This window comes from Eptesicus fuscus, chromosome 7 (genome assembly GCF_027574615.1).
Source record: "Eptesicus fuscus isolate TK198812 chromosome 7, DD_ASM_mEF_20220401, whole genome shotgun sequence".
NCBI lineage: Eukaryota > Metazoa > Chordata > Mammalia > Chiroptera > Vespertilionidae > Eptesicus > Eptesicus fuscus.
In genome coordinates this window covers 44,238,659-44,263,622 of record NC_072479.1, presented here as the reverse complement: position 1 = coordinate 44,263,622, position 24,964 = coordinate 44,238,659, and the positions used below count along the sequence as shown (strand labels likewise).

The 24,964-nt window shown below is 45.2% G+C and overlaps 1 protein-coding gene across 1 annotated transcript; it reads left to right on the top strand.

Annotated features, from left to right (window-relative positions):
• Positions 1-300: 300 nt before the first annotated feature.
• Positions 301-10,556, top strand: DYRK2 (dual specificity tyrosine phosphorylation regulated kinase 2). The gene is made up of 3 exons (XM_008148762.3): positions 301-761; positions 1,317-1,465; positions 8,629-10,556. Exons 1-3 carry the CDS (start codon positions 713-715, stop codon positions 10,234-10,236), a joined length of 1,806 nt encoding a protein of 601 aa, XP_008146984.1. The 5' UTR covers positions 301-712; the 3' UTR covers positions 10,237-10,556.
• Positions 10,557-24,964: the final 14,408 nt, after the last annotated feature.

The following is a 24,964-nucleotide window of genomic DNA, read 5'->3' as shown; positions in this document are numbered from 1 at the left end:
GTAGGGAGGGGGGCTGCAGGGGCTGGAGAGGCCGGGGTGGGGAAAAGGTCGCTAGCAGGGGAGCGGTGCAGATGGCAGAAGGGAGAGGCGGAGGGCTGCAGAGTTTTCCGGGGAGTGGAGGGGTGGCCATGCAGATGACTGGGTGGGAGGAGGGACTCCAGTGTGTGGCGGGGTGGGGGTGGGGTGTGCGCGAGTGTGTGTGGCGGGCTCGGGGGAGTCCGGGGCGGGGCCTGCACCGGCGGCCACTGGATCGGGGGCGGGGCAGCCCTCCCCGGCCGCCCAGAGCGCGGGCGCCGGAGCGAGTGTGCGCGGGGGCGCGCGCGCGCGAGCCGGGAGGAGGCTCCCCGGGCGAGAAGGTCCTCGCGGCTCAGCCTGTTCCCCCGCGCCCCATGTGAGGGAACCGGGGAGGCCCGCGGCTCCGGGAGGGCGAGGCATGTGCACGGGCCGGGGGGTGCAGCAGCCGCCCGGGGAAGAGGAGGACGGCGGCGGCGAGGAGAGCGGGGGGCTCGCGGCGGCGGGCCCGCGCCGAGGGGATGCAGCGGGCTGTGTGTGTCCGGCAGTAGCTGACTCGAGGCGGCGAGGAGGCGCTGGAGGTCTGCGGGAAGGGCGGCCAGGAGGCGGCGGCGGCGGCGGCCGCCAGAAGTAGCAGCAGGACCGGCGGCGGCGGCGGCGGAGACGGCAGCCCTGAAATGCATTTTCTTCTCCAGCGGCCATGTTAACCAGGAAACCTTCGGCCGCCGCTCCCGCCGCCTACCCGACCGGTAAGGAGGGCCCCGCCGGCCCCCGCCCAGCCGGGGCCAGCCCTCGTGGCGCGGGCGCCCGCTACCTGCGGGACCTCGAACAAAGTCTGCGCCGCGGCGGCTCCCCGGCGGACGGCGCGCCGGCCTCGCTCCGCTCATTGTTGCGCGCGGGCCCCGGGCTGCTCCGAGGGGAGCCTTGCGACCCTGCCGGGCGGGCTGGGTCCCTGGCCTCCCCCACCGTCCGGGCTCGGCGAGGCGGAGGCGCCCCGGCCAGCGGTCCCACCCGGCTCCGGGCCTGCGCCGCCTGCAACGTGGGCCGCCCAGCCGTGCCCAGCGCGGCTCCCGCGGGGTCGCGAACTCGCGCACCCGGGCCCGACTTAACTTTGCCGCTGCCCGAGCCCAGCCCTTGGGGGAGCGCCGGGGACCGGTGTCCCGGACGCCCGGTGTTACTGTTCCCGTGCCTCCCCCCGAGGAGAGCGGGCTTCGCCGTCCGGAGGGGTGGGGCGGGGCCGCGGGGTCCGGGTGACTTTCTCCCCCCCTGACCCTCTTTTGTCTCCTCCCGCGCGTGGCTCCCAGGCCGAGGAGGGGACAGCGCCGTTCGTCAGCTTCAGGCTTCCCCGGCGCTCGGAGCGGGCCCCCCCCGGAGCGGAGTGGGGACCGGCCCGCCCTCCCCCATCGCCCTGCCGCCCCTCCGGGCCAGCAACGCTGCGGCTGCAGCCCACACGGTGAGACCCTCGCCCGCGGGCGGCCTGGGGGAAGGGGTGCGGGCGGGGCCGGGGCATGAAACGCCCGGACTTGTCGGGTTCTGACGCCGGAGAAGAGAGGTCGAAGAGCCAGTGTCTGGGCGCCCCTGGCCAGTGGCCTCCCCTGGACGCCGCCCTCTGGAACTCGGGCGAGCCCGGAGCTGCAGCCACAAAGGAGGATTCGTGGCGTGGGCCCCTCACTTCCCCTCCGGAGCCCGCCCACCCCTGCGCTCCTCTTCCTCCGAACTTCCCTCCTTGCTGCTTTCCTTCTCTTCCCTCTTTTTGTGTGTGTGTGTGTGTGTGTGTGTGTGTGTCCTTGCTTCCCAGCGCTCCTTTCCCTGACCGGGTAAACATCTCTCCTCCCCCACGTCGGGTAGTGGGTATTTATAGAAACAGATATGTGTTAGGGGACAGCCAGACAGCCCTGCCCGGAAAATCGATCCCCCAAAGAGCCTCCCAGGCCTGGCTCCAGCCAGCAGGGAGCACCCTCATTTGTCCTCCGCGTGTGGAAGCATGTTTTATGAGTGCTACAGGTTTGAGCACAGCAGAAATTGTAATTAACGTTAACAAACATTAAGAGCCGCAGTCGCAGTCAGAACCACAAGCCACCCAGTTGGATATTTGAAAGCGAAGGGCAGGGCACCTGGTAGATAGATGCTGGGGTCCCTCTGAGGGCCAGAGAGAGGGGAGAGCCCTGCGGGACTGGTGGCTGCAGTGATGGGCCGGCTGGATTGGACTTAAGCATGGGCATGCTCTCAGCTCCCAGTGATGGCCCTTGGACGGTGCCTGCCAGCCTAGAGGAGGTGTGCACTTGGCGGAGGTGGCGGTTTCCAAGGTCTTCTTTCCCATTGGATCTCCCAGAGGAACTGCCTGGGATCCTTCTGGATGAGGGCTGCTTGCTAAGGATGGAGCTCTGTCAAGTGGAAGTGGAGTGCGGTAGAAAGGGCCCTTTCCAGCCTCCAGAGGAGTAGCTCTGAGGGTAATGCATTATGGAGAAACTTGTTTGTTAGGGGAGGATGGCTAGAGTGGAGTCTGTCCTCTGAGACCTGGACAGATGTGCACAGCTTTCATAGGAAAACGTTTTATTGTCCGTCTTACTCGTTTCTCTCTTCCTTTGTCTTTCCTGACACATCCAGACACAGAGGTTGAACTCGTCTGTGTTGGACCGTCGGTGGTGGAAGAGAATCTGCCAGAAGGCTGGGTGGTTTCTTACGGTTGAATGTTCTTGTCACAGTGACATTTTAACTTGAGGAGTTGCCATTGTTTTTAAGGGTTTGGGCTTATTTGGAATCACCTGGCAAGTTGGAGAACATAACATCCATTTTCCCATGTGTGGATGTAATCACATGACTTGGGGGGAAAATACTTGGTTTGCATCTGGATTCCAGTTTTATAAGGGTTGGCTTTGCTTGGTCAGAGCCTCTCTGCAGTTGAAATGTGTCATGGGATTAGGGAAACTTGGAGTGGCCTGTGGTCGCCCGAAAAGGAGCAGATGTGAGGATGCTTCTTAGGACTCCTCGTGAGGGGCACTGGTATTTGCTGTGGCATCATCTGTCTGGTTTACCTCGTTTTAACTTACCTGTGAGCTTCAGTATGCTGTTGATCATTAGAGGCTTGGTTTTTGAAAGTGTGATTTGGGGTTTTGTTGTTTAATTTTTATTTTAGTTGCACAACATGGCAGATTTCCTAGAACAGGGAAGTATCAAAAGACCACGTCGTTTATGCGATCCTACTCCTTCATTTTACAGGTGAGGAAACTGACACGTTAACTGGTTTGGTCAAGATTCCCGAGCCAGTTCATATCAAGGCTGGAGCCCAAGCCAGGCCCTCCTGAGTCTAGCTTTGACATACTGCTTGACACGGCTAATTCTAGGAAGTTGTATTAATTTCATTATGAATGCAAGAACCTTTGCAGATCTATATTCCCATATGGCTTTTAGGTTTTTGTCAGTGTTTAATTCCACAGCAATTGCAGCTGGGAAAAGCTGTTCTAGAAGGAGTATGTGTGTGTGTGGGGGGGAGGGGCATTAATGAGAGGAAAATGATCTTGTCATAGGAGCCTGCCCATATTTTCCCTTGTAAATAACATAGTAGGTGGATAAACATATGATTATAAAGATTATGAACTTTGGAATTTATCTAGTCCATTGCTCTTTGTTTCCTATCTCCATGGATATATTATTGCACACTTAGTCATTTTGTTTATCTCTGTCCTAAAAGTATATCCAATAACTATCTTTTTAAGTACTAGGTTGTTGTTTTTTCCATGTGGTGTGGGAGATATTAATATACTTATTTTTTTTAACTCCCAAATATTAGTATGGTATCACTTTTAGAAGTGTCTTAATGTTTAAAGCATTTTCAAGGTGCTAGTTTACCTTTATGAAGTAATTAGAATTGAAGAAGAATTAAACATACTTTTCAAAACAGTAATAACTTGAAGAAGAAGTAGACATTTGACTCAGGGCCGCACAGACCATCAGTTGTTTGAGGAGGAGCTAAAATTCCAATCTTTTGGACTCAGTTCTATTCCCATAACACTATACAACATTTCTAAGATGACTTCAGAGAAGTTTTTAAATGCCCAGAAATGTTAGCACAGTGTAATATCTCCTGTTTTCCATTTGATCATAGGAAGAGATTAAAACTACAAAACTAGTGAGACTATTGTTCTTACTTAATTTTTGATACGTATTTCGTGGTCAGAGAAGGCTGTGGTAGGTCCCTCCATTTTAACACTTGCATTGTAGGCATCTAACACTTGCCTTCTCTCAGTGTACATTTTTAAATGTGGCAGGCACTGTGCTAGGAAAGCATTGGCAAACAGGAAGAAGCCACCGTCTCAGGCTTCATGAGGCCGAGTGAGCGTTCTCAGGATCCTTCAGTTTATGGTGCTGTCCTGGCATATGTGTTCTGGAAATGTTTTGGCTTTTCTAGGGTCTCCTCCCCTCTTTATAGACCAGTTAATGGTGCTTCCAAATTTGGTTTTGATGTTAAAGAGTTTTACAGAGTTTAAGACTCAAAGTCCGCCTTTCCCATGAATTTCTTAACACCTGGAAAGTTTTTAAGGCACCACATGTTGCTTTCACATGTTTAGTTGATGTATCTGCTACAGGTACTATGTAACTGCTGCCATTTGCCTCCAGGTCTCCCCTGATGCGCTACAAGCTTCACATCTTGTGAAGTGGATCATTAGGGACAATTTGCAATCCCCTGGGCGTTAACTTCTTATTTTCTTAGGAAGGTACAAAGGTAACTTCTCAAGAATAATGTAGCACCAAAGGACTTGTATGCATGCATATAAGCCTAACCAATGGACACTGACACCAGCGGGGTGAGGACATGAGTGGGGGTTAGGGGAGGCAATGGGGGATAAGGACACATATGTAATACCTTAATCAATAAAGAAAATAAATAAATATAAATAAGAGATCTGTGAATAAAAAAAAATAATAATTCAGAGATGTGGGTTAACAAGGACATATGACATGCCTTTTTCCATTCAACAGATAACTCTGAGTGCTTACTGAATGTTTGGGTTTCTATCAATAGGGACTTTAAGAGATAAGAGGAACCCTGCCCTGGAATGGCTCACAGCTGGGTGGGTACATCAGGTGGTAAAAGAATCGCAGTAAAATGAAATGTGTTCCAATATCTCAGCACAGTAGAAGGGAAAGGGAGTTTCACAGAGGAGGTGAGAGTTGAACTGGACATTGAGGGTTGATGAGGAGTTTACTGCTTAAATGTGGTTAGGAAGGAAAGGATGATAATAATAGTTCTCCTTTACTCAGTACTACCTTACTTATCCTCCTAATAGCCCTCCTGAAGTATCTTTGTTACCTCCTTTTTACAGATAAGGGCACTGTGGTTCAGAGAGTAAGTACTTTGCCCAAGGTCACAGTTAATCAGCGGTGAAACGGACTCATTTCCCATGTGTCTGCTTGAAAATCCCTGGACTCCTCACCATTATGAGAATAACTTCACCCAAAGCAGAGGAGCATAAAAAACAATGGTGTTTGCACAGGTCTTGGGGAATTCAGCTCTGTTACCTTTGGAGAGACTAGTGCGAGTTGTAGATGACGTTGGAAGGACTTGGGTCATGTCGGCTCTATGTTTTAGGATCTTGTTTTTTTGCCTGTGAGTTCTTGTACTGTCTGTGGAAATGGGTGCAGTTGTGGGCCTTGAGCAAAGGCTAGGGCAGTGTCAGAGTGACGCTGTTGAAGAGTAATTGTAGGAGTACTATGGAGAGAAGAAATTTGAGGAATTCTAAACTTAGAAGCAAGGGGTCGAGTTAGGCTGTTTGAGTTGTCCCAGTGAAAGACAACAGGAGTGTGAGGGGAGACAGTGTGGGATAGAGACTTAGGATGACTTGGGAAAGTGAGTGAGACATGGAGGAGGACATCCAGGTGTAGAGCTTGAGTGACTATGTGGAGGTGAAGCCTTTTGTTTATCAGAAATTGAGGGTGAGGGAAGGAGGACATAGTTTTGGTAAAAAAAAATTATGAGTTGAGTTTGAGTTGCCCGTGGGAAAGGCGGCTGATCTGTGCTTGGACATATGGGTCTTGAACTCAGGAGACATAGCTTGGGCAGGTCTGAGCTAGAGGTGTAGCTGTGGCAGATGTCAGCCCCTGGGTGGTTGCGGTCATGATCAACCAGGAGAAGCCACGGGAGTTGAGGCTCCAACCCTGTGGAACTCTTGCACCCACCTCTAGGTCGGTGAACTGATGCTGTGGAGGAGACCAAGAGAAGACCATTGGAAAGATAGGAAGTGATCAAGTTAATGGGCAAGCTCTCTTTAGTCACTAAACTTCGGTGATTGTTTTTTAAATTATGCAGAACATTAAAATTGCTATTGCAAAAACAAGTCAGTTTCAAGCGCTCAAAATGTTTTACTTGGCTATCTTTTTAGGAATTCCTGAAGCCCCAAGGTTAATTTTGTCCCTAATGAAACCTCATGCTTTTTGTAGCATGTATGCTGGTAATGTAGGTTTTCTTTTGACCTCACTCCATGCTACCTTAAAGAGAATGGTTCTGATATTTCCAATTCCAGCTCCTTTTATTCCCTGGTGCTCAAAAGACCTCAGTGGGGAGAGGGGTGCAGGGAGTGAGGCTTGGGAACAACAGCAGTGAGCAAACCTGTACTAATTTTGTATATACCTAAGGCTTTCCCCATTTTTATGGACTTCTTGCTTTTGGCATAGAACAAGGAAAAAAAATAACCTGTCCAGCTACCCTTACAGGAGATAAGTTCACTTAGCTTGGAATATCATCTATGTATTTACTAAGAGGGATCAACTAGAAGTCTTCCAGAAATCTGTCTGAGAAATAAAATCCCTCAGTCTGTGAAATCACGCTTCAGACATGCCCAAGTACTATGCTATAGTCTACTTGTTTTGGAAGAATGCAGAGAGAAATCTCACTGCTCAGATAGTCACTGTGCATGGCATGTGTCAGTGAAAGAAAATTTGAAAGTCTTAGTCTGCGAGTAAGGTCTTGGAATTTCATTTTATAGTCTAGGCCAGGCGTCCTCAAACTACGGCCCGCGGGCCACATGTGGGTGTTTTTGCTGTTTTGTTTTTTTACTTCAAAATAAGATATGTGCAGTGTGCATAGGAATTTGTTCATAGTTTTTTTCTAAACTATAGTCCGGCCTTCCAACGGTCTGAGGGACAGTGAACTGGCCCCCTGTTTAAACAGTTTGAGGACCCCTGGTCTAGGCGATCTCAAACCGTTTCCTGAATTGTTATATATTACATATGCAGAGCACTTCTGTGCTTATAGTGCTAGATAAAGCCCAAAAGGTAGGGCTTAGGAAGAGATAATAGAAAAAAATACTGATGGTAAAGGACTTCAACGAGCTGATTGTAAGCTTGATGGTAGGGACTGCCACTTATGTGGCTAGACCTCAGCGAATGGTGGTGGGATGAATGAGATGGATTGTGAATGACAAATTGATCTTTATTTAAGATTTCATGTAAAAACCATCTAGCAGGGTGCTTTAAGATGTGTGGGTGGTTGTGTCAGGTGTCAAGAATTCCCAACTGGGAGTGGATCCTGGCTGTTAGTCCTCTCCCACGCCTCACCTCTTTGCAATGATAATGAAAAAAAAAAAAAAGAAAGAAAGAAAGAAATCCCAGTAGATTCTCAGTGGAGGTTGGGGGGGCCTTGGCTTACACCATCCATTTTGTTTAGACAGCAATGTTCAGGGATGGCATGTGTGCCTGAAAATAGAAAAGCTGAGTATCCCAGCAGCCCAGAGAAATACAGCTCTTAAGAGAGCTGAGCCATTGACCAAAGGAAGGCCCAAAAAGCTGCAACAGTTGGTTTGTTGGGCTGAATGGCCTTAAATGGTCATCACAGTTAGTGAAGCCCAGAAACTTAAAAATAGGTTAGGGGTTTGCAGTGTGTATCGGCATGGTGATCTCTCAAGCCTAAAAGTACAGTGTTCTCTGCCACTGGATCGTGCACTTTCTTAGGTGTAATCAGATTTCCAAGTAGTGAAGACCGGAATGAACATACCAGTGTTTTCAGAATAGAGCTAACTAGACAATGGAGAAAGAGAAATGGACAAGACAGACGTCCCTGCCCTGGGGTAGTCAGGAGCTATTAGAGGAGGCGGGAAAGGTGCTAGGATCTGGGGGGGAGGTGGAGCCAGAAGAGAGTCTCCATGCTCATGCTTTTTCTGTATCCTATTTCCATTTTGATACCAAGTGTGGATTGAGTGGAATGCCTGTGTTGTGCCAGGCCCCGTGCTAACTGTTAGGTATCGGATGATAAGCAAGAATGATATTCTCTGCCCCCACAGGGAATTTATTCTAAGGACCCTCAACATGTACAGCAGGCTGCTCGTCTGTTAGGTGCAGCATGTACGGGGTCCTTTGTTCAGGATCCCAAGTTTTGTAGCCTTACCCAGCCAGCTAACCTCTATTTCCTCTGTTTGGTCAGAGGCTGTCAGCATCATACCCGCTGTCCCTGTCGGTGTTCCTGAGGTCCCTCTTGGACCGTTTAGTAAACCCGATGCTGACCGCAAATCCCAACCAAATTGGGTTTGGTAAAGGTGGGGGTTGGGGGGCTGACGTATAAAATATCCCATTTGAACAGACAGGCCTCTTCCATTCTATTCATGTTCCCTTTCCGCATTCCAGATTGGTGGCAGTAAGCACACAATGAATGATCACCTCCATGTGGGCAGCCACAGCCACGGGCAGATCCAGGTGCAGCAGCTGTTTGAGGATAACAGTAACAAGCGGACAGTGCTCACGACACAACCGAATGGGCTTACCGCAGTGGGGAAAGCGGGGTTGCCGGTGGTGCCAGAGCGGCAGCTGGAGAGCATCCATCGACGGCAGGGGAGCTCCACCTCTCTGAAGTCTATGGAAGGCATGGGGAAGGTGAAAGCCACCCCCATGACGCCCGAGCAAGCAATGAAGCAATACATGCAAAAGCTGACCACCTTTGAGCACCACGAGATCTTCAGCTACCCGGAAATATACTTCTTGGGTCCAAATGCAAAGAAGCGCCAGGGCATGACAGGTGGGTCCAACAACGGTGGCTACGACGACGACCAGGGATCCTACGTGCAGGTGCCCCATGATCACGTGGCTTACAGGTACGAGGTCCTCAAGGTCATTGGGAAGGGAAGCTTTGGGCAGGTGGTCAAGGCCTACGACCACAAGGTCCACCAGCACGTGGCCCTGAAGATGGTGCGGAACGAGAAGCGCTTCCACCGGCAGGCGGCGGAGGAGATCCGGATCCTGGAACACCTGCGGAAGCAGGACAAGGACAACACCATGAACGTCATCCACATGCTGGAGAATTTCACCTTCCGCAACCACATCTGTATGACGTTCGAGCTGCTGAGCATGAACCTCTATGAGCTCATCAAGAAGAATAAATTCCAGGGCTTCAGCCTGCCTTTGGTGCGCAAGTTTGCCCACTCCATTCTGCAGTGCTTGGATGCTTTGCACAAAAACAGAATAATCCACTGTGACCTTAAGCCCGAGAACATTCTGTTAAAGCAGCAGGGTAGAAGCGGTATCAAAGTGATCGACTTTGGCTCCAGTTGTTACGAGCATCAGCGCGTCTACACGTACATTCAGTCCCGTTTTTACCGGGCTCCGGAAGTGATCCTTGGCGCCAGGTACGGCATGCCCATCGATATGTGGAGCCTGGGCTGCATTTTAGCGGAGCTCCTGACGGGGTACCCCCTCTTGCCTGGGGAAGATGAAGGGGACCAGCTGGCCTGTATGATCGAACTCTTGGGCATGCCCTCCCAGAAACTGTTGGATGCTTCTAAACGAGCCAAAAATTTTGTGAGCTCCAAGGGATATCCCCGTTACTGCACTGTCACGACTCTCTCAGACGGCTCTGTGGTCCTCAACGGAGGCCGTTCCCGGAGGGGGAAGCTGAGGGGCCCACCAGAGAGCAGAGAGTGGGGGAATGCACTGAAGGGGTGTGATGATCCCCTCTTCCTTGACTTCTTGAAACAGTGTTTAGAATGGGATCCTGTGGTCCGCATGACCCCCGGCCAGGCTTTGCGGCATCCCTGGCTGAGGAGGCGGTTGCCGAAGCCTCCCTCCGGGGAGAAGACGGCAGTGAAAAGGATAACTGAGACCACTGGTGCTATCACTTCCATTTCCAAGTTACCTCCACCTTCCAGCTCCGCTTCCAAACTGAGGACTAATTTGGCACAGATGACAGATGCCAATGGGAATATTCAGCAGAGGACAGTCTTGCCAAAACTTGTTAGCTGAGCTGAGTCCCCCGATGCTGGTAATCTGAAAGATACAATGTGGCTGAGCCTTATTGGGTTGCAAAGGAGTAGCTCAGACCTGTTTTTATTTGCTCAATAACTCGACTCATTTGTATCTCTTCAGCACTTATTTTAATGTAAGAAAAAGTCATTTGTTTTGTTTTTATAAAATACATGGGGACAATGCTTTAAGTTTTTATACTTTCTGAAGCTGTTTTTTTGTCTTCTAAAAGTACAATGAGCCTTACTGTATTTGGTGTGGCAGAGTAATAAACATCAGTGGCAGGCCATTGATCACTTCATGACTGCCATGCATCTACAGATTGGTGTCAGAGACATTTACTATGTTTTTATGGTTCATAGTATATTCTCCTCCGGGTGATTGCCCCCAAAGACCTCCTTCTCTCTCCATGCTCAAGACTCATGCACAGGTGTAGCATGTCCTGCTTCTGTTTTCCGTAGGTTATCTGGGTGGTAGTTATGGAGGGAGGGGAATGGTCAGGATGAAAACGATGTTCTAAGAAATATTGCACCTTAGAGATTTTTTTTTTCTCTCTGAAGTAAATCATGCTCAAACAATAGAATTCCCAAGGTTTACCTGACCAGTTAGCATTCTGACAGTCTCAGAGCTGGCCAACCAGACCTGGTGGATAAATGGTGGAAAAGTGTGTGTTCCTCTAAATCTTCTAATATGATCAGCAAGCTGTTTTGTAAAGAAGCCTCATATTACAGAGTTGGTCTTGAACCTAAAATTAGAAATGTATTCCATGAACTGTTCCTCCCCTCTCTGTGCTTTTCTCCTGTTACTCTCTTACCACACATCTGTTGCTTGCATTTAGTTCTTTTTTTCCCCCCCTCAAGTAGATATCCCAGACTGTTAATACAGAAAAGAGACATTTCAGCTATGATTATGACCATCGTTTCATATTCCAATTTAAAAAAGAACAGCAGCCTAGCTACGTAAGATGGGGATTTCCACAGTTCCGAAGAAGGTTTAACAGATTAGCATGAGTTCCCACTTGCCAAGTGCCACTGTAGGGTTCTCTTAGCCTGGGAAAGTATCAATTCTTTATTTTTTTAAAAAAAAGGGGGGTGGGGGAGAGGGCTTAAAATCCTTTTGAACAGAAGTCATTGTGGCTGTTCTGCAAGGCCAATTTGAACAACAAATTTAAAGGAGGAAAAGTTCAACCTCAAGTTAAATGGTTTGATTTAGTCTTCGAATCATTAGAAGAACCACAGAGATTGCATTCTCTCTTTTATTTTCCTTTCGTTTGGATTGCACTGATTGTTTTTGTGAGAATGACACTTTACCTGGAAAAGTAAGAGTTAAAAGTAAAAGAATATTTTCTTCTCTGAATAATTATTTTCACAGTGGAAATTTCAGTATTTTATCACTAATGTATGAGCAGTGATATATATCAATTGCAAGGCACGTGAAAAATTTTTAGTATGTGCAATTAAATATAGAAAGATGTCTGCCTGTTTGGAAATAGGTTTGGGTAGTAAAAATTAAGGTAAATACTCTTTTATATGCACAGATATTATTGTATTGCCTGTAAATTGATTTATAAGTACTTAAAGCATGGTCCCCAGTGAGGCCAAGAAAGTTTCCGGTTAAGTTTTTTTTTTTTAAAATATTAATCCTAGAGTTTCTCTTACTTAAAAAAAGTAGTTTTGAACAAAACACTTTACTTATTTTGAGGCTTTGTCAGTTGATGGTGGAGAAAAATGCTCAGGAAATACTACGAATATTTGCCAAAAAAAAAAAACAATAATAAGATTAGCTTATTAATAAGATAATGATGTTGATGTTTGCTTTACTATTTAAGGGTGTTACTGATAAATTAATTTGTACTTCTGTATTTAAAAATTACAGCTTCTTCCCCCTAGTCAAATTCCTTACCATGTTGTACACATTTCTGTGTAATCTGTGGAAGCGCAATGTGTTAGTAATTTGCATTTTAAATGATGTTCATGTGATGATACTCCCAATCAGTGGCTTACAAAATTTAAGGATTATGTATTTATTATTAAAATTTCGGCTTAAAGGCATAAGAAGTGTCAGACTTGATGCGATGGCTTTGTAAAAACCACAAGCCTCTTGATAGTTAGCTCCTTTAGGTCGTTAAAATTAGAACATAGAGGCTGTTTTCCCTTTGCAACGCTCTTCTCCCGTGTTCAGTCTCAGCTCCACGTTTAGTGATCAGTCTATGAACCTGAGCCTGCCATTCGTATGAATTTCTCTTTGAAATGATTATTCATGTGAAAAGTCATAAATGTGCTAATGTTGTTTGTCTTCCCCCACCACACAAAACTGGTTTTTAACATGTCAACATTGTGACTTCCTTTATTCACAAATGTAACCGGAAACTTTTAAGCCAAACTAGAATGTGCAGCGCTATGGGGCTCTCCCTGCCCGCCCCCAAATAATAGTGAAATTTATTCACAAGAGCCACCCTGTTCAGTGTTTAGTGACAGAGCCACTTTTCAAAAAGTCTAGCTTAATTATAACGTCAAGAAGAGGAAAATGTTGCATCTCTGCGATTTTAACACATAAATAACTGAAGGGCTCTGATAGGCTACTAGGAGTTGGCTTGGGAACAGCCCTTGGTCTCACAGGTTACCAGCGTCTAGGGAGGGATGCCTGAGCTGTTTTCAGATTGAGGAATAGCACCGTGCCGTCTTGTCTTTGGTTGCAGTCTCATCTGGCTCCGCTTCCTGCACCACCAGAGTGTGCATCACCATGCAAGTGAGTCGCTACAACAGTGGAACAACAGGGATGCGAGACAGATTAACACAGAGGAGAAATCGTGCCCTTAGTCTTAACAATGTGCCTTTTGTTCTGAGTGCCATGTTGTAGGGCATGCATTTTTTTGGGCCTCTTTTTCACTCTTTGAATACTGGGCAGTACGGATGGAACCCACCTCTGCAAAGATACATCTGTCTTAAATATCCAGTTCCTTCTAGGCCTTAATAGAAACCATAAGGCGGGAAGCATCATCAGGCACTGAGAAAAGTAACCATTGCTTAGTTACACAGGGAATTCCTATGTTTAAGGGGTTAAAGATGGTCTTTGTTGTATCTTAACATCAGACTGAATTTTTTTAAGTGACATTTTTTTTTTGTTGTTAGGCTAACACTAGACGACAAAAAACAAACAAACGACTATTTGTAAAAATTTACCTCAAACCCATTTAATTTTCTAGTGTGATTAATCCCAGGGCATTTGGTATGAACCAAAGTGCATTCCTTTTCTATGTGCCTGGCTCTAGAGAGGATGGCCAGGGATTTTTACAATTTGGGTGCAAGGCACTTAAGCCACTTTTAAACTTAATGGGTGGTTTGGAGTCAGGTTAAAGGACTCCATCAGAATGTTAGGAACACTTTAGGCATCAGTAGCATTGGGCCATATTGGAATCTTAAAAGTGTGAATTATTTTGAAGAGAGCATTCATTTTTGTAATTTTTTTCATCAAGAATATTTCTGGTAAGCAGAAGATGTTAAAAAACACACACACAAAAAATCTGATTTAGTTGGTAAAGGTTTTAATATTGCCCAACATAATGCTGTGGTAGCATTTAAAAAAAACAACAGTATTTGTGAACTCTGTTTCTTAGGGGCTGTGCATCTACCTGCTATGGACATATATAAAGTTAATTGTGATTATACTCAGCTCAACTGCTACAGTTATGTCTAGGCAGGGGCTTGGGTTTTCATCGAGCAACAACTTAGACACGTGACTGTAATATGCTGCAACTGTGTGTACTGAAAATATGTGAAAATGGTTGAATGTGGACTGTGTATATATGTATGTAAAGATTTCTGTGAGATGCTGCTGTCGCCACTTAACATGAAATATGTTCTAGTGGATTTTAATCCTAGTGGCCAGTTCTATGATACTGTATGTATTGTACAGCTGATGACAGGAGTAAGACTGTTCAGTGACTATTTGTTAAATTTTATTGTCGTGGCCAGAGATAATTTCAGAATAAAATTTTAATGTCCTACCTTACTTTTTCTCCCCTTTCCTAACTATAATTTTACTCCTGATCTATTTCTGGTATTCTTGGTCCAGTAGCCTAAAGAAAGTATAGAAGGCAAATATTTTCAGCAACAATGGATTTCTTATTCATTGTTAATGTGCACACTGCAACACTCCCAAGTAGGAAAGACTAAAAGTTTTTGTGGGCAACTCTTGCTGGACAACTCTTGCTTTTCTCAGAATATTCGATTTCTTTATCCTCAATATTTCTATGTTAATTTTCCTTTATCTAGCCCCTGCCACATTCTCTATTATGCTAGAGCTTCAAATCTTTTTTTTTAAACCTTCAAGGTGACAGTTAAATTGTGGGAGCAGAGTGTAAGTTAATCCCCACAGCCTTCACTCTTTTTTACGCACAGTTCTGGTAAATTACGTGCTCTTACCAGCTCCCCCATATGCTTTCGAATGTTTATGCTTCTGCAGTTCTTGGTGGTCTCTATGGTTCACATTTTTGGGGGTTTTAGTGTCTCCGTCTATCATGGCTGGATCAAAAAATAAGGCCTGTGAACTGCAACTAGCTCATAATTTGTCAAGTTCAGTTAATACCAAGCTTAGAGTTTACTTACGGATAGATGACAGCAAGCAGATGCTCTAGTAATTTGTCAGACATCGCAGGGGTATTATGTAGACAAATATTTCCCTCTTGTGTGAAGAACTACCTCACATTTTTATTTACACCCCTCCTGCCACCAACAGCCAAAGGATGGCTTAGTGTGGCTGCCTGCAGCGGAAGTGGGATTTGCTAAAACAAGAGCATACTGTGGGAATTCCCAAACCCACACATAGCATCATAGCCTGTGCCACGGACTTCCATTCTTGCTTCTCTTGTTACTTAAGAGTTCTTGTCCTGTGAAAAAATACCAACCAACCAACCAAGAAACTCTATGCATATAGAAACAAAGTTTTAAGAAATGCACATAAGGTATAACATTGAAACTTGGTACTAAAGCAGCAACTTAAAGTAGATTGTCCAGATCTGACTTCCCTCAGATCTGATAATAGTTCCCACTCATTCTCTTCTTTTGCAAAGCTTTCTGAAATTTAATTTCTGTAATCTTTTCCCTTTGAGAGTCAACAGCGATACCCATAAGTATTCTTGGAGCTTAAAGGTTGCCTTTAAACTAGCACTTGTGAATGTTCGTAGCTGGCATTAATGTATTGGTCTTTTAGAGAGAGGGAAGTTCGCTTGATTATTTTCTGTTTTGGATGGAGAGCATGAAGAGACATTGGAAGAAAGGGTATTTGTGGCTTTGTTTCACTGTTGTTTTTTAAAAAGTTTGAATTGCACTGCATTTCCTTTGGGCCATTAGGCAAATAAACACTTGTCATTAGTGATACTTAACACTGCCCACGATGAAAAACGACTGCACATACATTAAAAAAAAAAAAATTGCATCTTACTGCAAATTCTTTGGTTTCTTCTGTTTTGCTGTGGTTACATACTTACTATCTGTTCTACACTTGATATATGGGGGAAGAGGCATAATTGCCATTCCTTTTCATCTCAGGAAGTTTAATGGGCAAACTAATGAATTAATATTTACTCCTGAAGAAAGCTGACATTTAGGGCATCGACTAGTCATCTATAATAAGGAGCAGCAGGATGTGTTACAGATATCACCGGTTCCAGAGCATTGCTCCTTATGAAGAGCTTTGCAGGTCCCATGGTGGTGTACATCAGTGCAGCCTTATACATCCCTATGAGCTATAATTATCCTCACTTGATATTGGAGGAAACTAAAGGGACTTGCTCCAAAGTGACTTTGCAAAAACAGTTTGGGCTTCAGATTGCAGTCAGATAAAGAATTTTGGTCTTGGGGCAGTGAAGGAGAATCGCTAACAGCACAAGTACACACACATGGAGAAAGAGGGCCCATTGAGTTAGCAGTGGGCGTTACCATTATTTGAGTGACTTGTGTATCCATGTCCAGGAATATTTTTTAAAAGTGGGGGGGGGGGGGAACTACCAAAAACCGGACTAGTCCATCTTCGTCTCTGTAGGTGCACCTAATAACTAAAAGGCATGTGCACTCACCCCTTCGGTTTATTTGTGAAAGAGGGACTTTTTATATTGCCATTTGTGGGGAGGTCACTATAGTAGCTTTATTTCTGTTCTTAAAATATGCCTTTTACATTTGAATGTGTGAGAATATTCTTGACTCTTTATTAATTCTCAGGGATTAAACATTAAATTTTACTGACGGTAGCAGCAGGTAAATCTCTTAAATTCAAACTTACTCGGATATCCTATCCTTTGCCTCCATATTTAAGAAAACAGAATGCCTGCCAGGGAAATATATAAAACTTAAAATTCCAAATACAACTTTAAAACACCAAATTGTAAATAAACCAATTTTACAAACTAAAATATTGTGGTTTTTTTCCTTGATTTTTATCCCAAATTACTTCCCCTCCTAAGTTTGAGGAGTTTTGAATATCTAGACTGTTTTCTCGCTTGTGAAATGAAGTACGTTATTTACCAGACAAAACCCAGGAGCAGGCTCAGGACATTTAGGTAAGAGCTTATTGAATTGCTTTCCGTTGTTTGTGGGAAATGTGATTAGTGTGCAAGCCATTTATGTAGACTTAACAGGAAATAACTGTATGGGTAACTTTGGGCTAATTTGTCATCCTTTTATTTGAAGAGAAATATCCAACCTAATTTCCTCTTTCTTTCCCTCGATTTCAATTTATTGAAATTTTGGCTTGGGTAGCCTTAGATTAAAAAGGAAAAAAGACATCCATCTTATTAATGTCTACTGCAGATGGCACTCATTTGTCAGATAGTTATTAAGTATCTACTACCTGCCAGGTACTACTCAGGCACTAAGGGTATATAATGATGAACCAAACAGACGTAGTTTCTGTCCTTACAGTTTTTAGACTGGTTGGGAGGGCAAGGCATTATACAAGGAATTATATGAACAAATTCACAATAGCACATGTAATAAGTACTATGAAGGAAAAGCAGGTGGTGCTGAGTGTGTGTGTGTGTGTGTGTGTGTGTGTGTGTGTAATGTGTAATGGAGGAGAGGAGGTCGTATTGTCTTGAGTGGCTCAAGAATGGCTTCCCTAGGAAATAAATAGCTGTTGAGCGGAGGAAGGGAGCCTGCACAGAAACCGTGGAGCTAGAGGAAGGAAGGTATGTGTGAGCAATGAAATGACGCTCCTGTGGCCGGAGCCCATAGGAACCAGGAGAATGAGAGAGGACGGGGTGAAATGAAGCTGGCGAAGGGTTGGCCCCAGACCATGCCAAGCCTTGAATGTCTTCATTAATGTGCAAGGGCAGCAACCAAGGGATTTTAAGGAGGAACATGCCATGAGCAGCTGGGAACCCTGGCTCTCTTTAGCAGAGTGTACTGACAAGGGTAAGAGTAGATGTAAGAGACAGGAGATTAGAACAGACAGGGATGGGGATGTAAGGAAGAGGATGGATTTGAGGTCTCTTTAGGAAGCAGAAATATTCAGGTAGAAATGACAATAGTGTTTCTTGTGAATGAAAAGTAGCTGGTGCTATTTTAGTGTCTAATTGCATCAAAGGAAATTACAGTATCTGATCTTTCAGAGAAAAGAGTGGTGATAATTAATGCCTTTATTTACATTGTATGAAGTACTAGTAAGCTATTTATCTTTTGCTGAAACTTGAAGCCTTGGAGTAGAATCTTATTGATTCAATTAAATCTGTTCAGGACATTTTAGATTTCAAGGGATTGTAAAATAATGATGATGATGATGATGATGATGATGATGATGATGATGGGGGTTGTGGAAGTCAGCTAAACCAAATTCCCCTCAGTCAGCTATCTTCTTGGTTAGATTTCCCTTCCTCCCTCTTGCCCTTTTTAAAAAATTAAACATCTACTCAATAGGGGATTTGGAAAACCAAAACCAAACAAACAAAAGTAAGAGAAGGGGAAGGAGGAGTTCTGCGCTTGGACTTTATGTCCAATCGGAAAGATAAGATTAGACAGAAAGCATTAAACAATCTGAGAACAATAAAAGGCAAAATTCCATGCAAGTGAAGGTAATTTGTGCTGCTGTTGGGTAAGAACAGTTTCAGGGAGGTAGGTCTCTAGGCAGGTCTTGCTGGATTGCAGACGGATAGAAAAGGAGCATTGTAGGAGAAGAGAACTGCTTTAATTGAGGCATGTCGTGTATCGTTCATTCATCTGATCATCCAATACTAATTGAGCATCTACATACAGGACTCCTGGCATAATGCAAGGGGTGGCAAAGAGGCTGGGGTTTTTGCAGAGGGGAGGATAATTCCTTTGGGAAGCGGAAGCCTTGTTGTCTAGTGGATTCCTCAAATGTGCCCTGTTTTCAACGCACAGGTGCTCTCTGTCTCCCCCAATCTCAGCGGCATCCTGTGGGACTTCAGTGCAGACCCCACGTCACTTCCTCCGCAAAGCCCCTCCCTCACCTACGGCCGGGCCAGAGCTAACACTGGCCCTTTGTATTAGCATCTGGGAGGAATCTTTGCTAGCTAGAAGCTGAGTGGAACTGAGAGTTGAGGGAAGCGGTGGAATCCTTTCCCCGGCTTCCCTCCATCTTTCCCTCTGGGCCTGGGCTGCAAACAAAGTATGTGTGGTGTCCAGAGATAACATTTTAGTGGGAGAGGTAGATCTTAAACAGATCATCACAACAATGTTAGTTACAAGTTACGAGATGTGCCATGAAGGAGAAGTAGCCAGATTTTGTGAGAAAGAAGAATAGACAGGAGGTCAGCGAAGGCCCCGATGGATGGCAGCATGTTTGAGGCATTCTGAAGGGGGAGGGCAGCTCAGCCGCCCAGGGAAGAGCAATCGGAGCCTGAGCTCTGGGACACACCAGAAGGCCGCGTGCCTGGCATCTGGTGAGCTGAGGGGAGAGGAAAGCAAGGCCAGCCCATGGAGAGGCTGTGCCCACCGCATTGAGGAATTGGGAATTTGTTCTCATTACACCAGGAAGCCCTTGAAGCGTTCAAAGAAGATCTTTAAAAAGTCATTATCCCCCACTCCCCGCCTCCTTGGAGCCAAGTAGAAATGGTGAGGCTCCATGAGACTGAGGAGGCCTAACCACCGCAGGGAAGGTAAGGGGAGATAACTTGATGGGATTAGTAATGGTCCCAGGTCCAGGGGTCTGCTTAGGAAGTGAGGTGAGGTGTGGGGTAGACCATGCAGGATTCTGAAGATACCATTTGTGGTGGTATTTTATAACTAGAGTGGCACAGGTGGAAAAAACCTGTTTTTAAATGTGACTATATAAAATTACAAACAAGCCTTAAAGGTTTTTAACTGACAAATTTGAGAGGTCTATTTGCCTACAACATCTCAAGATTCACCGGCTCAATTAATCTGTTAAGCACTTTTTATTTTTATTATTTTTTTTTAAATATGTTTTTATTGATTTTAGAGAGAGAGGAAGGAAGAGGGAGAAAGAGATAGAAACATCGATGAGAGAGAAATATCCATTGGCTGCCTGCTGCATCTCCCCCTCCCCCCACTAGAGATCCAGCCTGAAACCCAGGCATGTGCCCTGACCAGGGAATGGAACCTGCAACCTTTCGGTGCATGGGTCAATGCTCAACCCCTGAGCAACACTGGCCGGGCTGAGGACTTTTTAAATCAGTAGGAAAACATTAAAAAACACAATGAAAAAATGGACACTCCATTAAAAACAAAAACAAAACATGTGGCATATTTAAATAATTTATGTGAGAAACATAAATCGACTCCCCGAAAGAAAACATTTAAAATTGTGAATCAAAGTCATGCAAATTAAAGCAATGAGTTTATTTTAACCCATGAATGAAACACTGCTGCTCCATGCTAGCAGGGTGTGGGGTGGCACAAAAGGCTCATTAGCTGCTGCTGGGGTGTAAATTAGCAGAACCTCTATGAAGGGCAGCCTGGCCATCTGACTAAGAGCTGGCCATCTGACTAAGAGCTTTAGAAATGCTCCTTTTATTCTCCTTTACTTGACAGTTCTACTGCCAGGACTCTATCTCAGAATAACCCAAGATGTAAACAAACATTTATGTACAAGAATAATCATAATCATATCAAGTAGCACGAACAGAAAAAAAATCTTGAGCTACCAATAGAGGATTAGGTAATAAATTATGATAACTTCATGTTTTGTTGTACAAAATGTTCACAGTATAATTTTCAGGGGAAAAAAACTCCCTCCACCCCAAACAAAATAGGAAAGAAAACGAAATGTCCTCCCTTCAAAACAGACTGAGGCAGAGCGATGGCACAGGAAACACTATCAGGAGAAAACAGGCCAATGTGTTAACAGGGAGCTGAACTTAATTTTAATTCTCTTTAGCAGTTTTTCATCAATTTTCACAATGAGCATTCACATTTCAATAATATTTTTAATACCCAATACATTATTAAGAAGAAAAGTATCTGGAAGGGAAGAAGTAAAATGAAAAGAAGACTCTATGGACCAAGTGAGCAGAGTTGACTTCCTGTCTCACTGACCTATTGCTGAACCATTTTTGCTCCTACCACTTGCTGTGCTCTTTCTCATCTCCAGTTTCCACTACCCAGACTGTGGCTTTCCTCCTCTTCCTCCTGGCTAATTCCCACTGTCCTAGGTCTTGGGTAGTCAGTGCCTCCTCGGTCCTTCTGGTCCCCCCACCTCACGCAGTCTTCCTCAGGCTAGCAAAGATACTCCAGCGGAGGTCTCCCATAATAACTGCAACACCCACTTTCAAAACCTTAAACTTCACTGTCAGGACTGGTTTGATTATTAGCCTTTGTGTTCCCTGGGAGCATTAAATAGTGCTTGGCACACAGTAGGTACTCCACAAATACTTGCTGTTGACACTAAGGCCTATTTATGGTGGTTTTTTTTATTTTATTTATTATTTGAGAGTATTACAGATGCCCCCGCCCCCATTACCCCCTCCACCTGGATCCCACCCTACCCCAGGACTTTGCCACACTATTGTCTGTATTCATGGGTAATATAAACTCCTTGGTTAATCTCTTCCTGCCTCACCCCCACTCCCTTCCCTCTAAGATTCATCAGTCTGTTCCATGTTTCCATGCCTCTGGTTCTATTTTATTCATCGGTTTATTTTGTTCATTAGATTTCTTGTTTGTTTATTTTGATTTTTAGGTTCAATTGTTGATAGCTATGTATTTATTGCCATTTTATTGTTCATATTTTTTATCTTTCTTCGTCTTCTTCTTAAGGAAAACCCCCTATGGAGCAGGACTTGCTTCAGTGGGGTTTTGGTACTCCCCAAGTCTGCCCCTTGAGTGTGTTGCTCACTCATGGATGTAATATTGTTGTAATCTGGAGTGGTCTGAGGCTGACCTCTGGGTGCATTAGCACTGGGGCCTCCCAGGATGTGCAAAGTCAGTTATTATTTGTGCCTTGCCTGGGGCCACCCAACAGGAGCTACAGAGAGATATGCAGGTGGCTGTTATATGTCTTGGGTTTGTGAACCAATGCAGGCTGCTGCTAATGCTGGATCTAGGGCCTTTTATTGAGAGGTATGGGGCACACTGAGGCCAGATGCTGCTTGTTTCAGAGATTTTAGAAAAGCCTGAAGCCTGAGCCAGGACAGGCTATTCATATGGAAAGACCACTGTAAACAGCTTGGGTGGTGTGAGGTCTCATAGAGTCACCAGGGCCAGGTGAACAATGTGAGATGGGTTGATGAAAACTCAGATATGATGACTGCAAGTGGGTTCAGCCTATCTATGTTTGAAGGAAGTGAGGAAGAGGTTGGTAGAGAGGGAGAAATTAGAAATGTTATATGCCAGGAAGACAGCTAGGCATCATTTCTAAAGCCAACCCTGAATGCTTGACAGTGGCTACCTGGAACCCTGTCTTGGGTTTATGAAGTTTCTTCTGGGTTCAGTAGGAAATAATGCTACAATTAACTAGAAATATCTGTCATGGGCATAGGAAGGGCAGGTTAGTGGTTGCATAGACTTTTCTGTATTCCAGTGTGCATTGCTTCAGTTCTTGTCTTAATGCAAGGACATTGTGTTCAGGATATGACTGAGACTAGATATTAGTTAACATATAGGTGCTTAGTGTTTTGTTTTGTTTTTAGGAACCATCATAATAGGAACAGTATAAATGCTGTTTATATCAGCACAGCTTATGAATTTGTTCTTTAATAAGACATGAGTGTGTGTGTGTGTGTCTGTGTGTGTGTGTGTGTGTGTGTGTGATGGAAGGACAGAAAGTATTCCCTTGTCATCTTACTCTCCTTTCTTTTACACTTTCATTGCTTGATCTTTAGGGTGTTATCAGAATGGTAGCTAATTCTGGCTAAAAAAATCATTAACAGGCTTCTGCCCGACAGTAAGAGGTGGTCTAGTACAGATGACAAGGTAGGGGGAAGCTACAGTTGTTTTCCTTCTGCAGATACTTGCTGTGTCCTTTAGGCTTCAAATCTGCAAATCTCTTACTCCCTGGGATAATTATTTCCCCTTGAGAACAGTAAGGCCTTTTATCAAGATGGTCTCATTCCTGTGTATCCTGACACACAAATGATGAATAATGGGTCTGATTAACCCAGTGACCTTCACGAATGATAAAAAGGGGAATATAGAGATGTGAGCTTTTGCCTGCTCTGGGAATCAGCTGCTCTGCACTTTTCAGAGGCATACTCCTTTATAACAACTAGTGCTGTGCTTATTTCTTGTCTCTTTCATGCATCATGCTATCGTAAAATGTGGATTTTAAGACCCAGTCCACGGGTCCTTTCCCAGGAGCTGCTAGTGCAAGCCATTTAACAGTGTTCAGATTAACCTCGGGGCACCTGTGAGTTGCCACAGTGTTGCAGCTGTTACAGCTGCAAGGTTTGGAGGGCCTGCCCCCACTGCCTCTTGAACCTTTTACTCCGAGTAAGTGGCACACATTGATCTTCCCCTGAATGGGTGCCAGAGAGGAAGGAAGGCTGGTTCTCTGGAAGTGGTCCAAGCATCAGTTACAACCGCTTGCGGGTGGGGAGTAGGGGGAAGGCCAAAGAGTCACTGTCCCCTGCAGCCTTTCCTCTCCCTGGCTCTATCTGTGGTCCGGCTCACGTTGTTCCCTCATTTGACCTCTGAGCAAGCATATCACGATGGTGAGTCTGCAATGCAAAGTAAAGCAACCTGGCAGGCAGAATAATGGCTCTACCAAACATATGCATGTCCTCATTCCCAAAACCTGTGACTGTGTTATATCACATGGCTTGTGTTCCCCCTAAAATTCATACGTTGAAGCTTGTGGTGTTGTGCTATAATAAGAAATATATACTTGGTACTTGTCCCTGGTTATTGGCTCAGAGCTCCTAAAACTCTTGTAGTTTCCTGAGTGATAGGGGTGATAGTAAAATCTTTTGTAAATACTTGGTCTTATTCCCCAGTTCCTGACATAAGAGCCTCTAAGACCCTTGGAATCCCCATAGTGATAAGAATGTCTTTTTGTATGCTAATGAGATGACTGATGGCTGAGGGCCCCTAGGTAGTGTCAGGATAGAGGCTGGAAAGACCAAGGCATGGACTTTCAGCTGTTACCCCTGACCTCAGGGGAGGGGAGAGTGGCTGAAGATTGAGTTAGTAATCAATCACGCCTACATGATGAAATCTCTATTAGAATCCCTTAACCACAGGGTTCAGCGAGCTTCTGGGTCAGTGACTATGTCCACATACAGAAAGCTTGGTATATCCTAACTCCACAGGAACACAGCTTCTGCTCTCGGGACCTTTCTGGACCTCACCTTTGTAACTGGTCATCTGGCTGTTCATTTGTATCCTTTACAATCTATACTAATAAAAGGGTAATATGCTAATTAGACCGGACATCTTCCTGATGTCCTTCCAGACAAAGCCATGGGGGCCAAGGCAGAGGCGGTTAGGGGGCGATCAGGCAGGCAGGCAAGCGGTTAGGAGCCAGATTGTGAGAGGGGTCGGGTCTAAACCGGCAGTTGGACATCCCCCGAGGGGTCCTGGATTGGAGAGGGCACAGGCCGGGCTGAGGGACCTATCCCCCATACACGGATTTCGTGCACCAGGCCTCTATTATTCTTTATAATAAAATTATACATTTAAGTAAAGTGTTTCTTTGAGTTCTGTAAGCCTTTATAACTAATTATTGAATCTGAGGAGGGGATTGTGGGAACCCCTGGTTAGTCAGAAGTATAGGTGACAACCTGGGACTTCTGACTGGTATCTGAAATGGGAGTGGTCTTGTGGGACTAAGCCCTTATAACCAGTGTGACCTGCACGAAGTCCAGTAGTTGGTGTCAGAATTGAATTAAATTGTGGGACAGCTAGTTGGTATCTGTAAAATTGAAGAACTGATTGTTGGTGAGAAAACAACCCAACTTTTTGTGTCAGAAGTATAATAAGGACAAGAACATTTTTCTTTAGTGAGCCTTAACCCTCAATGTGACTGTACTTGGAGACAGGGCATTTAAGGAAGTAATGAAGATTAAATGAGGTCATAAGGGTGGAGCCTAATCCCATAAGACTGAGCTTACAGAGTTCTCCCTGTGCTTACAGGGAGGAAAGGCCAGTGAGAAGGCGGCTATTTGCAAACCAAGGAGGGAGCTATTGCCAGACACTCACCCTGCTGGCAACTTGAGCTTGGACTTCCAGCCTTGAACTTCCAGAAGTGTGAGAAACTAAATTTCTGTTGTTTGAGCCACCCTGGCTGTGGTAGTTTGTTATGGCAGCTCCAGCAAACT